Source organism: Pygocentrus nattereri, chromosome 16 (assembly GCF_015220715.1).
Source record: "Pygocentrus nattereri isolate fPygNat1 chromosome 16, fPygNat1.pri, whole genome shotgun sequence".
Lineage (NCBI taxonomy): Eukaryota > Metazoa > Chordata > Actinopteri > Characiformes > Serrasalmidae > Pygocentrus > Pygocentrus nattereri.
The window spans coordinates 12,486,155-12,502,855 of NC_051226.1; the positions used below are offsets into that span (position 1 = coordinate 12,486,155).

Genomic DNA, 16,701 nt, shown 5'->3' on the forward strand with positions numbered 1-16,701 from the left:
TGCAAGCTTTAAAGGGCCTAAATCAAACTTTTTTCTGAATTTCACTTTTCCCCCAGAGGTCCAATTGAGTTTACGTACCAAAAGCAAATTTACTTGTACATTATCATTTTCCAACCTCACTTTATTCCTCAAAATTTAACAGCTATTTTTGTTGCTCAACCTTTAAATGCAAATTATACCACTCAGGGCTGAAACACTGCTTATAACCAATATGAATGGGTGGGCTGTATGAGCAGATATGCAGTCATATATACAAACACCTGGTTAAACTGCATGTTTTGCTGTATGTTTTTTATTGAATTTGAGCAAATGTACAAATGGCATTTTTCTACTAATATTAATGTATAATTTCTCAGTTTAACACATTGAAAAACATATAAAATGTGCCATCATTTTTACATTTATGTTTTCCCTCCATATGTTAAACCTCCATATGTTATTTGCAGATGTGTGTTCTGTAGAGGAAGTGTTAACTCGCAATTTAACCAAACATGCAATTTGAATGGGGGGGTCAAACCTTTGCATTTAACTGTATGTGAAAAGCAACACATTGATACCAGGCTGTTTTTGTAGCTTTGCGTCCATAATATGGGCTGTATAGACAGAGGAGTTGAATTCTAAAAGATCAGTTTATTTAAAACATTTAAAAGCTAGCAGAATTAGTTTTTAACAATCCGTAAGTTATACTGTTTCAGATGATACTGTTTCAGAGTTATTACACTCCACCAGGCCGGCGGGACGTCTAGTTTACGATTTGCTTTTTGACACACGCCACAGCCAAAGTCTGTTCAGTGACTAGGTGAATGCCCCCCATGTGGGGGTGCAGGATTACAGGAGCAGCACCATAGCTGAGGGGTCAAACTCTCAGCCCTGGCTAATGAATCACGGGGGGATGCGGACGAGGTGGGGCGGCAACGCCAGACCATAATCAAACCCCAAAGGCCTCATACTAAAGCTGACTGTAATGTCTGGGAGTGCTGTAATGAACTTGTTGCTGGTTTTACTCAAATGCAGCGCAGCTGGAGTTTGCCCTATTAGGCTGCAATCACAAAGACATGGTATCTGTTGAATAAAAGGCGTCAGTATGCTGGTTTGTAGCAGGGGTGTCTGTGGGCGGATTTTTTTTTTTTAAACATGATCTGGAATCAGGAGCAGGAAACTCATTCACACATGCATTTTTGAAAGTGAAAAATGCTGGAGGTTCTGTTCTGTTTCACAGAACGAAGTGAGAAAGACAAGGCTTGAGTTGTCTCTATACATCTTCAGAGTAGGACTGTGACAAGAGCGATTTATTTCGCCCACAGTTTGCAGGCCATTCTGTCTGAAATCAGGGGCAAGCAGTGTAGAGGGTAACGTGGTACACCTTACACTTATAAATAAAGATACAAAACTGTCACTGGTACTGAAATAGAAGACGTGTCTTTCAAGGATGTGAGTGAATTATCTACCAATGTCATCATATACCCATCAGTGTAATTATTACTTCTTTTTGAGCCTGTGCGTGTGACTTTAATATGCAAATATGTATGAAGTGGTCCAAAAAACTCCTGACCCCGATGTCTCTGACTTCTTTCTCCTGACTCAGTAAATGATCTATGCCTGTCCTTGTATGTAATCTGCACATCTGTGTGCCGTCTGCATCAGCTACTACGCATGCTCGACTGTGAATGTGACAAGCACAGCATGAGCACTGTAAATTCATTGTAAAGTCATTTTGAGTGGTCTGAAGTGAAATTATTCATTATACAGAAACTACACACATGATGACACTGATTTCTTCACAGTGGTGCTGATAAGAACAGAGGCTTGAAATGGCAATCTACCAATTTAATTTACGCATCAGTGACCCTACACATGTTCTGAGTTTTTATATGTAAAATACTTATATGCATATGTTGATGATGGGTAAATAGTGGTAAATCCAAAAAACAAAGTATTATTTGAGGACAGTTTTGCCCTACAACCCTCTACATGCACCTCTCTGCCACAGATGGGTTTTAAAAATGTGATTTAGGCATTTCACATCAAACCACTCTGACTGTGTTTATATGTTAACAATTGAATTATGCAGATATTTTAAATATTACCCTTTTAATAGTGAATCCAATGAACAAACAAGACAAATAAATTGCAATTATTTATGTCAGTTAATCATCAGCTAAAATTTCATGATTGAGACAGGCCTACAGTCTAGATTTGAAATCAGAAACAAATCTGTAAGCTTCATATTTTATTCATAAAGATTTTATTTATAGTCAGTCTGATTTCATAATGGCATATATTTTTCAAAAAATAATACAATTTCTCAGTTTCAAGATTTAATATATTATACTGTCTTTTCGTTTATTTCCATTAATTGTAGGAGTTAAATGATTTGAACATCATTGCATTCAGTTTTTTTTCATTCATATTTTGCACAGCGTCCTAATTCTTTTTGGAAGCAGGGCTGTACAAAGATTTTACTCTCCTCCAAAGACTCAACACTGTTACAGATTCAACTAGCATTAGCTGCCCCTATGTTGGCAGCCCCTTCCTCTGGGCTTTGACTTAGTGTCCTTCCCTGTATACATCACAGAGGCACTGAGCACAAAACATTCCATAAATCACATATAGATTTTACACAGTGACCAGATTTACTGCACAGTAACTGACAATGAGAGTCTTTACTGTGACCACAGGCTCCTTTGTCATCTCTGGAAGAACCGGGTGTCCATCAGCCATGCAGAGGAACGCACACTGAACCCCAGCAGAGGCCAAGCTGCAGGTGTGACACTGAATGGGGTAGAAAATCATCTTTTGTGTCTCACCTGCACTGAGATAAACGCCTGAGCCATTACCTCATTGCTGCACAGGGAAACATGAGACCCGGCCTGTTAATTGTTGCTCACTCATGGAGCTCCATTAAAGAGAGAGAGACGAGGAGGGAGGGGGGGGGAGAAATCCTTTTTGGCTGCGTGCACTGCCTGACCCGACCAGAGCTGTAACAGTGTTTCTCAGGCCCGTACACACAGGTCTATTGTGTGGCCATTTAGGCCATGGCACAATGCTGCTATCCAGCATGTGTGTGTAGATCGCAGTTTTACGACTGCCTTACAGGAAAAGAGCTGCTGTTTGCCATTTCAATGCAGCGCTAAGAGAGCAGGTTTGCAAATCTCCTAGCTACTGTCACCTAAATAACACACCCTTGAGACGCTCATGATGACATCACTGCAACACATTAATACACTAACAGGGCTGGTCCTGTGAAAGTTTTACACCTTTTCTGCATTAGTGTGGACTCTGTACATCACTCACACAATGCCTGCTTTATATGGAATGACGTGCTGCTGCTGTGTTTAACTGGCTAAGGTTCTGTGAGGTGGAGCCAATTAACTTTTGTTTTTAGGGATGTCTCGATTAGGGGTGGGCAAGATCATGACAAATTATGGTACGCCGCAATATGTTTTTCTGAGCATACTGTGGATACTGTCAGTACTTAAAGAACATCAACTGCATGTTTTGTTACAAGAGAGTCCTACTTAGTTTTGCAGCACATTGTTTTAAACAGTTTTAAATGGGGCACTACTGGTACTGTTCCAACTTACCAAACCTCAGAAAGAATTAATACAGTGATACATCATGTATCGCTAAAAGTATCATAATATTGCACTTTATCAAACACGCCTAGGCCCAATCCGATTTCACCCCTCGCTCCTTCAACTTAGCCCTTAGCCATCTGTTTTGCGTATTCACGTCTAGAGGTAGGGCATCCCCATTTTTTGTTGCGATAGAGGGGCAGGGCGAAGCGTTTGATGGAGGTTTTTAGAGGCACACTCCAAATGGAGTGTGATGAGAAAAAAAAAAACGAAAAACTGGTAAGACCGCTGGACGAGCAACCAAAGAAACCCACAAATGTAAGTATTTTCTCTGTTAAATAATTACGATAACCACTGTATTATATTAGTTTAATGTCGTTTCAATGTATTATGATCATTTTCTTCATAACAAGCACTAAAAATCACTAATAGCATGCCAATGTCTCGGTAGCTAGCTAGCTAACTTTCCCATTCTACCTTAAATAGTCCAGCTGCACTGACGCCTGAAGCGTCAGAATGTAACTGCTGCACTAATTAAGGTGGAACAGGAAATCTGAACAAGAACCTGGTGAATATCTGACTTCAGCTTCTTATCACCAAAGAATTAGCGGCAGGTGATAATAAATAATTGTCTTATCTCCCTCTTTGAGGGAGCCCTCTTTAACTAATGCCCAGCAGCAAGGTTGCTGAACTTTTCTCTTCTCTGCTATCACTGAATACGGGCCTGGGTCACCTACACCGCTAGTGGCCTGTTAATGAAGCAATGTTTTTTTTGTTATAAATTTTTTTTGCCCCTTATCACTCTTTTCCTCACCCATGGTGATTCAGATATGCAATTATTAACTGCTGCGGATTCCCAAATATCAAAAATTGGGTCGGAATTTGTCACATGTGAAACCTGCAACTTCAGTGGTCTGAGGATGTCCTAAAACATATACTGTACTACATGCAGCTACAGTGACCCCCTCCACAACAACCCCTACCCTGAGCAAGTTTGAACAGCCACATTTACAGAATAATCTCATCTAGCTGGATACAGTACTTGTGTATTAATGTAGGATATCATATCACCCAACACATATAAAAGTTCAGTCATGTGTAGGGAAACTAGTGTTGTACTATATTTTGGATGAAATAAATCAATATGTAAACAATATACTTTTACACTCATTTGAGGATGTTACTTGGTAAGCTGCCACCTGACACAGGCCTAATTCAAAGAGTGTTGCACTATGCAGACACTAAAAATAAAGTGATTTTACTATAGCTTTGTAAGTAAATGGCAGGCCAGCATAACTTACCTAAATTAGATCAGCCTTAATGTAGTTGAAGTGCATATAGTGACTGTATTATAAGCAAAAAGGCAAATATCAGTTTGCTTTTTCTCAGATCCCTCAGTATTAAAAGATTGATCAGGATTAGGAACACAAAAAACTGTCTGGGACATCCTTACTATGTTTTTTTCTTGGGAGGGCTGGACAATATCATGGTGCACTTAGTGGACATTCAACAGACCAGGTTATGTCCTCCAGGACAGCCTCATGGAAGAGTAAAATTAGCTCCAGATCTGTGTAATGTGGCCCAGCTGCTTGGTGATGGTGGCGTCTGCTGCAGACAAAGTGGGTTTACAGCCGTCTGAGCACCCAACCAACCAAATGCCCCACAGACACTGGGTAGAACATGCCAGAAACACACAAGACAATGGCAAAACAAAGCAGTAAATGAACGAAAGAAAGAAAGAATCCTTTCTGGGGAAAAAAAAACAACCGGTCGGCTCCAGGTGTGGCCGCTTTTTGGAGAAGTTGGTGCTGGTTATAATGTGAAATGATGCATGCAGCACAAACAACAAGCACAGTGAATTAATGACAGTGGAAACATGGTGATAGTATCAAAAGCCTATTGTTTAGCACACTACAGGTGGCACAGCACCTGCGGACTGACTCTTCTCAGCACATCACTCCAAGAAACCATCACACACAAGCAAAGTATAAAGTCATCCGCAGGTGTAATGGATGAATGGGGTAATGGTCGGTTGTGTTGAATATCCACTGTGCTGCCAAAAGCCCTTTCAACACGCTCCATTAGTGCCAGATTACACTTTCACAGCAACACTTTGAAAGTGCTCAGATTAGCTAAATAGAGGCCTGAGAGTGTGAACTAATTGTTCAGTGAAGTCACACGAAAAGCTTAGTGCTAACTGGGTCATTTGGTCATTTCTTTTTGGCATATGCAATGTGAAATATGCAGCAGAACGAACCGTTTTCAGTGTTTCGTCACTGTACTAGTAAAGTTGTACTGGACACTGTGTACTAATGATGAGCAGTGTTGATAAAATTCTAAAGTGGAGCCTTTCCCAAATATATCATCACCGTCACCAAACATATCACTAATGAAATGAAATGAAATGAACAGACTGATTTCTTATCAATGGTGGGAACAGGAATCAGATGTCAACAGCAAAAAATCAGCCTATATACACTATTGAAATCCAATGGTGAACTCACATGAGTTTTTATATAGATAATTATTTAAAAGGTAATTTTCTGGTCCTAATTTGTCTCTAATAACTGTGTAGTTACATGTGAACAACATATGCAACAACAATGTAACTCCATATGATTTAGTCACTGTTACAGATAGGAGAAGTACTTTTGTAATTATACATATCTATCACCTTCAGTTTTGCCTCATGCAATTACACAAGTGTATCTTGACAGCTGTAACAGCATATTCTCTCTCGTATAATTACACATGGTTAACAACATAAGTGTAATTACATTTGTAATCAGACTGAAACAGCATTTTTTTCTGCTCTTTTCCAGCAGTAAAAGGAAGTATGTAATAACTTAAGAATAATATTCATATTATGCTGTTACATATACCGACACACTTGTGTAATGACATGAGGCAAAACTTAAGTTGATATACATGTGCAATTACAAAAGTTGTACTTCTGTTAATAAATATGTAACAGCCACTACATCATTGGTAGTTACATTGTTATTGCATGTTGCTAATGTGTAACTACACAGTTATTACAGACACTTAATATAAAGTTAGACCAATTTCCTTATAATGCTCTGCACACACCTCTCAAAAATATATTCTATGCCAAAAGCTTCTCATAACTATTGTAAAACAATGTCTCAGAGCTCAGCATGTTCATAATCATGTCATGCAATAACTTTCTGTAAGGTAGCTTTTAGCAGCAGCTCTTCAGATGTCTGGTTCCTATCACCACCACTATAAGAGTTGGCAAGTTTCTTTAGAATTAAGCATTTCACATCAAACCACTGTGAATAACTTTGTTTACATCTTAACCATTTAATTATGCAGAAAAATAGACACTGTACTGAGATTCCCTTTAATAACATTAAGGAACACATGCTGCGTGAGTTGTAATCCTCTTTGCTAAAAGAATGTCTTAGGCTCGTTTTATTCTCCACTGCTTCTCTTAAAATGACATCCAAGGAAACCTTGCACAGTATTGTAAAAGTTACACAGAAAGGAAAGTTCTTTTTTAGTCTTTATATGTTTGATCTGTCCTTTTAAAGTGATTTGGAGCACCTGCATATATACGTTTTTATCTATCAATACTGCTAAAAATTAAATATAAATTTCACTGGTTTACACAAACGCCACTATACTGATATTGACAATATTAGAGATGGACTGAACAGTGTTTTTGGGGCCAATACCAATCAACAGTTGCCTTTTAATCCCTTTTAATTTAGTGCTCCTTCAGAAGTTCTGCCCCAATGTCATGGGTGCTTGTTGCCAAGGCAAATTACACATTTTTAGATCTTCGTGTCCATAAAACAGAGCCAGTTTATGAGAAGCCTAACCACTTCCTATTTCCTCTGTTATATCAAAAACAGGACTGCAAAATGCATGAGGGGACCTGCAAGCAAGACCTCAATGAATAGGGACGAAAGGAGCTAGACAGCTAAAAACAAAATAGTTTCAAATGACTTGCCCAGAACTTTCCTTTAATTTTAGAAAGTAGAAGGATGTATTTCACTAAAAAGCAAAGAAAACTCACCTGTATGTTTCCCTTTTGTACAGTACATGGGTTTTGAACAGCAGGATGCTAGCACTACTGCTACTGAGAGCTGACTGGGAAGCAGAGCAGCTCATTGGCTGGTTATGCTCACTGACGAAATGAACGTACATGAAGCACCGTTTCAAACTCCTATAACTTGAGTTCAAAAGCATTTAAAGATATAACAGCAGTGTTAAAATGTTTTATGCAGTTCTGTATTCAGGATATGATTGTATTAGTTTATATTAAAAATGTTTAAGTATTTATAAACTATGTTTCTGACTCAATTGTTTCATTCTAACCCTTTCATTTTGGACTCACTCGGGGGTCCCCTTTAGCATTTGAGAAACCTGGAAGACACTACAGAGTGGTAATTCTTCTCTCTACAAGTTCTATGGCCATAAAATCCTGTGCAAACGCTGTACGGCAAAGCCATGATATAACATTAGAGCGGACAACAACACATCAAGTAATGTAACTAACCTTAGAGAGAGAGAGAGAGAGAGAGAGAGGAAAGAGGGAGTTGATGAGTTAAAGAGGAAAGAAAGAAAGAAAGAAAGAAACAAACAAACAAACAAACAAACAAGAGAAAAAGAGACAGGCAGGGAGAATGATAGAGAGAGAGAGAGGGAGAGAGAGAGAGAGGTGGAGAGAGAGAGGGAGACAGAGACGGAGAGAGGGAGAGCGAGACAGAGAGAAAGAGGGAGGGAGTAAGAGAGAGAGAAACAGAAAGCAAGAGATAAAGTAAGAAGGAAAGAGAGTGAAAGAGAAAGAGTCGGTTGAAGAGGGAGAAAGAGTCAACAAGAAGAGTGAGAAAGAGTCAACAAGAAGAGTGAGAAAGAGTCAACAAGAAGAGAGAGAAAGAGAGAGTTGGTCAAAAAGAAAAAGAGGGAGGAAGGGAGAGAGAGAGAAGGGGGAAAAGAATGAGAGCGAAAGAGACTTAAAGAGTCATTCGGACCCACAGAGAGAGAGAGAGAGAGAGAGAGAGAGAGAGAAGAAAAGTTGAGAAGAAGAGAGTGAGACAGAAAGAGGAGGAAGAGAGAGAGAGAGAGAGAGAGAGAGAGAGAGAGAGAGAGAGTGAGAGAGAGAAAGAGAGAGAGAACATGCAGTCTCAATGGAAATTCAGCACAAGACAGAAAGTTTCTCCCTGCTTTAGTGACCGGTGGCCTGCCCAGTGTGCCTGTGTGTGATCGATGAGTTGTGATATCAAATATGTTTTAGTTTAAAAGTCACTGACCTCACATTTTTTGACCCAAGATTTTTTACTGATAGAATATTGTTTTCTTTTACTGATATGATTCTGAAAGCAGCATTAAGAATGACGTATTTCAAGAGCCCCTCATTTTCTCCACAAAATTACAGGATTAATATTCTATTACATCTTCTGGTAAGAATGCATGTGTTAGCTGGTCCCAGCAATGCGGTATAATAAGATTTTATCTCAGGACCCTAATGATGTAGGAGAATTTTGATATTGCCCAACAATTGGATGAAACACTACAATTCCTTTCTGATGATAAAGGCAAAACACAAACACATGAAGCTTTCCTCTCTCTCTCTTTCTGAGTGTGCTGAATACGGCTGAACTGAAGAGGAGGAATTAAAGTATAGACCTCTGTGTGCATTTCTACTGTACTTTCTAGAAATGGAAGAACGCTTGATGCTGTGCCCTTAATCCACTCTGCTGACTCTACTGGAGATGGGACACAATCATTTTAAATGGAAACAAAGCCAGGCACCCAGCTACAGTATGTGCAGGAGTCAGAATGTGGGTGAAAGCTCTTTCTTTGGATTTTTTCTTTTACTTCATAAACACAAAAAAAGGTTCTTGAATTTCGGGAACGGTTTTTCCTTTTTAGACTTGGCTTTGAAAGAAAACTGGGACGCCGAAGGCTTTGATGTCTTAATTGTGAGTCTTTTTTTAAATGGCAAAGAAATGCACAAGCCTATTTATGGAACAAAAGACTGAAAGTGAGAGAGAGCTAGAGAGAGTCAGGGAGTTAGAGAAAGAGGGAGAAGGATAGAGGGAAAGAGAGAGAGAGATAGAGAGAGGGAACATGAACCAAAATTGAAAAAAAGATGAAGAGGAGAAAAGGAAAACGCAAGGGAATGGACGGGAATGAAATGCAAAAGAGAGAAGAGATGAGAATGGGAGCGAGTTTAAGCAGCATTAGCACATGTTTAAATAAAGCCCCCCCTGGCGAGTTGGAAGGTCAAGGGCAGCTGAAGTGAATTCTCAGGCTGTGCTCATACCTGTGGGCTAATACAAGGGTCCTTAACTCCAGTCCTGCGGACCAACTACTACGCACACTTTCTGCCCTAAGGGCCTCAACACACACCAAGCTGTTGGCTGCCGGTTGGCATCACGCCATCATGAAGCTTCATGAACTGATCGTTGCCTGCAGCTTTAGTGATAAATTCCACACTGTTGGCGCTAATCAGCCCAGTTTGGCCGGTTGGCGTCACTGGTGAGCGAGTTCTATGATTCAGTCTAGCGAATCAGTGAATGAGGAGCAAGTAAAACAAGCTAAGACCTGCTTCAAAGAGAGCACTCATGATCCTGCAGTTCCTCAAAGTAGACTTGCAGGACACTCAACCCAAATTCCTTGAGACAGAGACAATAACTACAGACGTCATGTTGGAGAACAACATATTCAGGAGTTAGAATGCATTTGTTTATCAATTGATTTATTATCTTAACTTTCCACTGTGTTATCTTGGTAATCACAATTGTGACACTGTACACAAGATTAGCTCTTCAAAACAAAAAATATGACCAATGTGAGCCCCCAGGATTAGATATGTGAAGCACTGGGCTAATATAACTGCATGCTAACATATCTGTATACTAACACTGCGGTCATACCTGTGGGCTAACGCTGGGGCCATAGCCCATTCCAGGTGAGGCCATGGAGTGTGGGCCCATGGGCGAACTAATGACAGAGAAAGGCGAACCCAGTCCATTCATGGGCGAGCTGAGGGTGCTGATGGGTGAGTGGAGGGATCCTGGGGCCCCAATGGAGGTCGGGCTGAGCAGGGGTGGATGCATCGCACGATGAGAGGTGGGTGAGCTCAGGGGAGAGGAGGTCATCTGACCTGACGAGTCTGTGATGGAAAGAGGGGATAAGGAGGAAGACAGTTTTACTGCTGTAGAGCATTTATGATATGACTGATGCTCATGTTAGTAACAGTAGCAGAGCAGTGCTTCACCAAGATTCAAGGACTGAATCACAAACACTTTATTAACAAAGCATATTTAAACTGAATAGACACACGTTAACTAAATGTACAGGTTATTGACAACATAGATCCGGCAGAATGTGTGAATCTATACACACCAGAGTCTTGGCCTCAGATGCTCTGCATGCAAAAGTACCAGGACTGTCTGATATTCATTGTTCCCTTAGATGAGTGTGTGTGCATAAGTACGTGTGTGCATGTGCTCTGTTATAAGTGGCTGCCGATTTACATAATTTTTTTGTTTTTGTTTTGTATTGTTTGTGTGTATGTTTTGACATTTCCCAGCTGGCTGAGGAGTTTAACATCATATCTGCCGAGATAGCGACCGAGTGACCTTCCAGCCATGGCTCAGTGGCTTCTGGCTGGTCGTTTGGGTAACACTACATCAGAGCAATGTTGCAGCCTGGACCAGACGCTTTAGTGACGTTGCACTGCAGCTATGAGGCCTGGACTGGGGACCTCATCAATGGTACATTGCAGCAATGTGGCTGTCCAGGCTGGCTGCTTGGCAAGAGTACACAAATCATAAATCAGATATGTGCAAAATTTGAACGCTACTGTGTCTCCTAAGGTGCTAAGGTGGTATTTTAATTTAAATGGCTAATATCCACACTTTTATGCATTCATGTTTACGAATAGCGACATTAGTAAACCCTGCATCTTCAACACAGATACATTAAAGCTCAGATCAACATACAGCTGAATATATTTCTTCTCTGGGGATCATCAACACACACTCTCACCTCTACAGGAAGAGAAAGTAACATGTGGAGCCAAAACATTCATAAAGTCTTTTCACCTACCAAGTGAATATGAGAGAGAGAGAGAGAGAGAGATCCAGAGAGGAAGGTGCAAAGTCATTAGCACCAATGATTACACTCACAGGTTCTCACTCTTTGACCCACTTCGCTTCTCTGTCATCCGCCATCACTGTATCTTCCTCTCTCTCTCTCTGTCTCTCACCCTATCTGCCTTGAACCTGTCTGTCACGCTGTCACCATCAATCAGGACAGATCAGAGAGCAAGGCCATGTTCCTGTACTCTCTCCATTCCTCCTTTATTCAGAAATAATAGGCACTCAATGAGCTGATGAAACACACTGGCTTGTTTTTATACCTTATCAGGACAAGGGGTCATACATGTGTCCTATATGTATAATATGTATGGAATAACCTATTCATAACAATAATATGTCCCATATGTATTATGTAAGTACCTACAAGCAATAATACATTCCATATGTATATGTAAGTACCTACAGTTCTGTGCAAAAGTCAGAGACAACTCTTTATTAGTTTCAGTCAGAATGGCCATTACATACAGGTTATTTTCCAGATCTCCAAAGGTCAGTCTTAGAAGTATTATGTTTTCCCACAAAGTCAGCACATTTCTGCTCTGATGTATGAAAACAAAGACAAACACATAGACAGACAGACAGACAGACAGACACACACACACGCCAGCCACTCAAACCTACCGTTTTTCTAAAATTTTCCATAAATAATAAAATCATCAATATTTGTGATGGAACATTTTCTTATTTGTGATCTAATACTGTTATGCAAGAGCAGGTCGGCCTCTTCACAGGACAGTTTCATAAGCCAGCAGACAGGAATAAAAAACCATGTACTGCTCAATTAGATGACAGTTCAGAATAATTGTGTGTCCCATTGGTGGTGTTTTTCAGGAGCACAGTGTTCCGGAACGACACACGTCATTGGTCAGAGCCTCTGATGGATTCCAGGCCAAAGGCACAAGTCGAAAGTGGAAGTAACAGTTGTGCTGGGTGGGCTTAGTACCCATGTGCCCGAGTCTGTGGGTGTGGTAGCGGCTGCCTGGCTGCAGCTCCACCAAAGCCAAACACTTCCTCCATATCCGGCTCAACACTTTCTACAAACACCCTGCAATCTCCGCCAATGAGAGAGGGGCTGCTGTCAGCACACAAACACTTACACACAATACACACATTTAGAATGGGGTGTGAGCAAAAAAGTAGTGAATAATTGTATAAAACCAATACTGCATGTATTTTGCACATATATCAATAGTATAATATACTGTATAATCCTGCTCAGTCTTTCGAGACACTCAATGAAACCTAAAAACCTACCAGGTCTACCTGTGAGTTCTTCATGATTGAAAGGCACCTTCTAAAAATTGTCATAAAATAACGTGTTGATAAATTAATTAAATACATTGATATGCACTAACACTAATCTAAACAACAGCCATGGGAAAAAGAGACTTCATAAAGTTATGCTTAATTTGACACAGGCTGGGCTTGGAGGAGGAAAAACATAGGATATCACTAATGCATGCATGTTTGCTGTTCCAAATTAGTAATAATTTTCTGTATTCATCAAATAAAAGACAGAAACCATAGTACTTATGTCCTACATAAGATTGTAGCTTCATTTAAAGCACCTCTATGTAATACCTTTCATTAAAAAAAGAAGTAGCACTACTGAGTATGAAGAAAAAAAACAACACACTGAAATATGATGTGTGCACCACCACGAGTCTCCCTGTCAAGCCTGAAATAATAATTTAAAAGTTAGAGGTGACAGAACGTATTTGGTGGAAGATTTTCGGATCAAGATTTTTTTTGGTCATATGTCTTTACGTATTAACAACTCCAAAAGAAGACCAACGTCAAAAAGAAGGCCTTATTTGTTTAGGTATCAGACTGCAAAATCAACATCATACAAAGAAAGATATGATAACCATAGTAGATTATTCCAAAAAAAAAAAAAAAGTTTGGACTGAGTTCTCTTTGAACTCTCTTTTAACTCGCAAAAGATACATACACTTGTGAGGATCCAAAGCACCAATGTTCCAAAATGTTCTTTTGCCTGTTGTGCGCAATTACATGTTCCACCAGAGAGGTCGCCAAATCCCCAAATCCTACATAGTGTTGCTTTTGCAACTACCTCTGCTAACACGCTAGCAGGCTAACCCAGTAATATTCAGAGATAGGCTTTAAGTTTAAGAATATACTTAAGGATTATGTGTAAAATTGCATCATACAGAGTAAAACTTTATCTTAATTATCTGAATGTCTTTATGCTTTAAATGTCCACATTTAGGCTATAACAGCTAAGAATATTGAAACTGGTCTGGGTAAGAAACTTGGCATGGCGCTAATATAACAAAAAAATTCATGAATGTTAGCATTGGCAGAACCAGTTATTAGGACATAAAGACTTCTCATACAGTAGCAGTTCACATCAAATGCTGCTATATGTGTTCATGATTGAATGGCAAAAAAATTCTTTGGATATTCCACTGTAAATGCTTTGTAGATTCTGAATGTACAGTCTACTGATCGTCTATTAAATTAACCTACCATAACCCTAAACTTTGATCTAACCCTTGTAGTGGACAATATGGCAAAAATATTATACCATATTACTTTTTCACGATACATGATTCTAGTAGTGCCACATTTACAAACTCGAAATGATTTTTATTGGATATTTCACATACTTCACTGTACTAATTGAAATGAACAGAGCTAATTGTGCTGGTCAGTGTTCTTTAAGTAAGAATGATATCCACAATATGCTCAGAAAAGCATACTGTTTGTCATAATGACAAATTTATCACAATATTGATAAAGTATCATTACATTGCCCACCTCTACCTAACCCCAACCTTAACCTCAGCCTAAAAGCTAAGCCCAACCCTCACCCTGGTCCTAAGCCTTACCCTAACACTGTTGAGAATCAACTGACTTTCAACAGCTAGTTTGTTAATGCTGAACAACTGTAAATATTCTACTGGGGGCCATCCAAACTAAACAAGACCAATATCTTGAATGAAAAGACAGTTGTACTCCATGCTGTTCCAAGTTGTTTCATGAGGTTCTTTGAAATTCCCACCCCTACTAAACATACATTTCCAAAAAACTCAGAAAAAAAACAAACAAAAGCAACAAACAACCAAAAAAAAAAACTCACAAAGTCACAAGTGAAGGCTTATTGCAGACTGATCCCCACTGGCCCGGAGATGCCAGCCTTCATTAGGGCGAGCCGTCTGATGCCAATCTGTCAGTGGGCCGCAGAAGCAGAGCAAAGGGCTCAGCTGATGGAAAGTCAGTCTGGGCTGCTCTCCTTGCCAGCAGGGAGACAGGGTGGGTGTGCACGTGTTTGTGTGTCTGGGGACTGTCCTGGCTCGTAGGACCCTTACTCTCCAGCCTGCTGCGTCATGCTTGGCAGAAGCGCAGCAGAGGCACTGGTACAGGACTGTGTGCTGGATTGTGTGTGTGCAGGGTGCAGTTATGTGCCCTCACAGGGGACAGTTATGCTTCTGCTCGGAATGACTGCACTGCTCTTCATGCGTAAGTGCATCTGCCCTTGGATCAAATACAGCAAATATAAGTGAATGTGCACGAGCCACGTACAGTACCAGCCAAAAGTTTGCACACTATTTGCACACCTATTGATCGAAGACTTTTCCTTGTTTTTACTATCCTTCACTTTGTTGATGCAGTAACACATATGCAGCTATGTAGTGACCAAAAAGTTAATCAAACAGATCTTATGTTTTATATCCTTCAGAGTACCCCCTCTTTGCCTCAATGCAGCTTTCCACACTCTTGGCATTGGGCATCTGAGCCAGCTTTAGCAATGTCCACCCAAGATGGTTTTTCCAAAAGAAGAAGAAAAAGTTCCAGATTTGCCTAAATATGAAATATATATGGAATGTTTTTTTTCCAACATGCTGTACATCCATTTGAAACAATGTATATAGCGAGTTTTTAGAATGTTTTAATGTACAAATGCAAAGTCAAAAGAACCATAGGCAACAAATTCAATATTTAGAACTCAGGCATTTATGTATAAATGCACAAATGTCTTTAAGACTACGAACAAAAAAAACTTTGAATTAGGTGTACCCAAACTGGTACTGTATAGCACATTTCTGAGGGTTCTGAGGTTGATCTGTCAGGGCCGGGTTTCCAGATTAGGATTACAGATGGATGAAAGGGGCCCTAATCCCCTCCCAAAGGGGGGCACAGCTGGTGGAAAATAGGGCACACAACACGAGCACAACAGATGAGAATAGAGGAGAGGAGAGAAATTCTATTATTTGTGCATTACTTGCATCCAAGATCCAAAAGGCCCTGCTGGCTGACCCTCCACCCAAGTGATAGTTCATAAATGAAAATGACCCCAATTCTCCTCTCATCTTAACTGTAGCTGATCAGCAAAAGGACATGTTTGGTGTCTGAAGCCACTGATGTGGCTAAGAAGTAATGAAAGCTTACAGCCACCAGCTAGCACTGTGCAAAATACCTGTAGATATCATCACATGCTCGCCACAAACCAGGCTGAGCTGTTAAGTAATCTCAAAAAACAGAGATCCTGTTACCCACAAAAACGGACAAAGGTTAAGACAAAATTCAGGCTACAAGACAAATGCTATTGTTTTTAGCAATGTACATTTGTCTATTTTTAAAAAGTAATTTTATGTCATATAGTATCAGAAATTAAGCAAGTCTATTTAAGATAACAATTTATAAGACTTAAAGCCATGTATGATGATTAAGGTATACAGTTTGAAGAGTGCTAACTGCTAGATGTAAGTTTCCAGGAACTGTTAGCTTCATTAGCCACGTACTAAACTAAACAAACAAACTTTGAACCTTATGTCTTGACTGAGTAGAGGTAAAGATAAAATTGTGGAAATATCTGTTCAGAAATATCTGAACCATCCGTTTTAACAGCACTGCTGCTAAGCGCTACTGGTGCTGCTATGGCTGTACATAATGTATCATTATGTGATTCACGTCCTGTAAGCACAGGTCCCATCCGCAGCCACAATTCATTCCCTCTACCACCC

At 39.9% G+C, this 16,701-nt stretch overlaps 1 protein-coding gene across 5 annotated transcripts in view; it reads right to left on the bottom strand.

Annotated features, from left to right (window-relative positions):
* The window catches only part of rxraa (retinoid X receptor, alpha a), a 173,441-nt gene that overhangs the window by 54,307 nt on the left and 102,433 nt on the right, over nt 1–16,701 (bottom strand). For all 5 annotated transcript variants that reach the window (XM_017715533.2, XM_037546207.1, XM_017715542.2 and 2 more), the window contains one exon: nt 10,484–10,722. In XM_017715533.2, the coding sequence (XP_017571022.1) occupies nt 10,484–10,722 (239 nt within the window). The remainder of the gene's footprint in view (nt 1–10,483; nt 10,723–16,701) is intronic.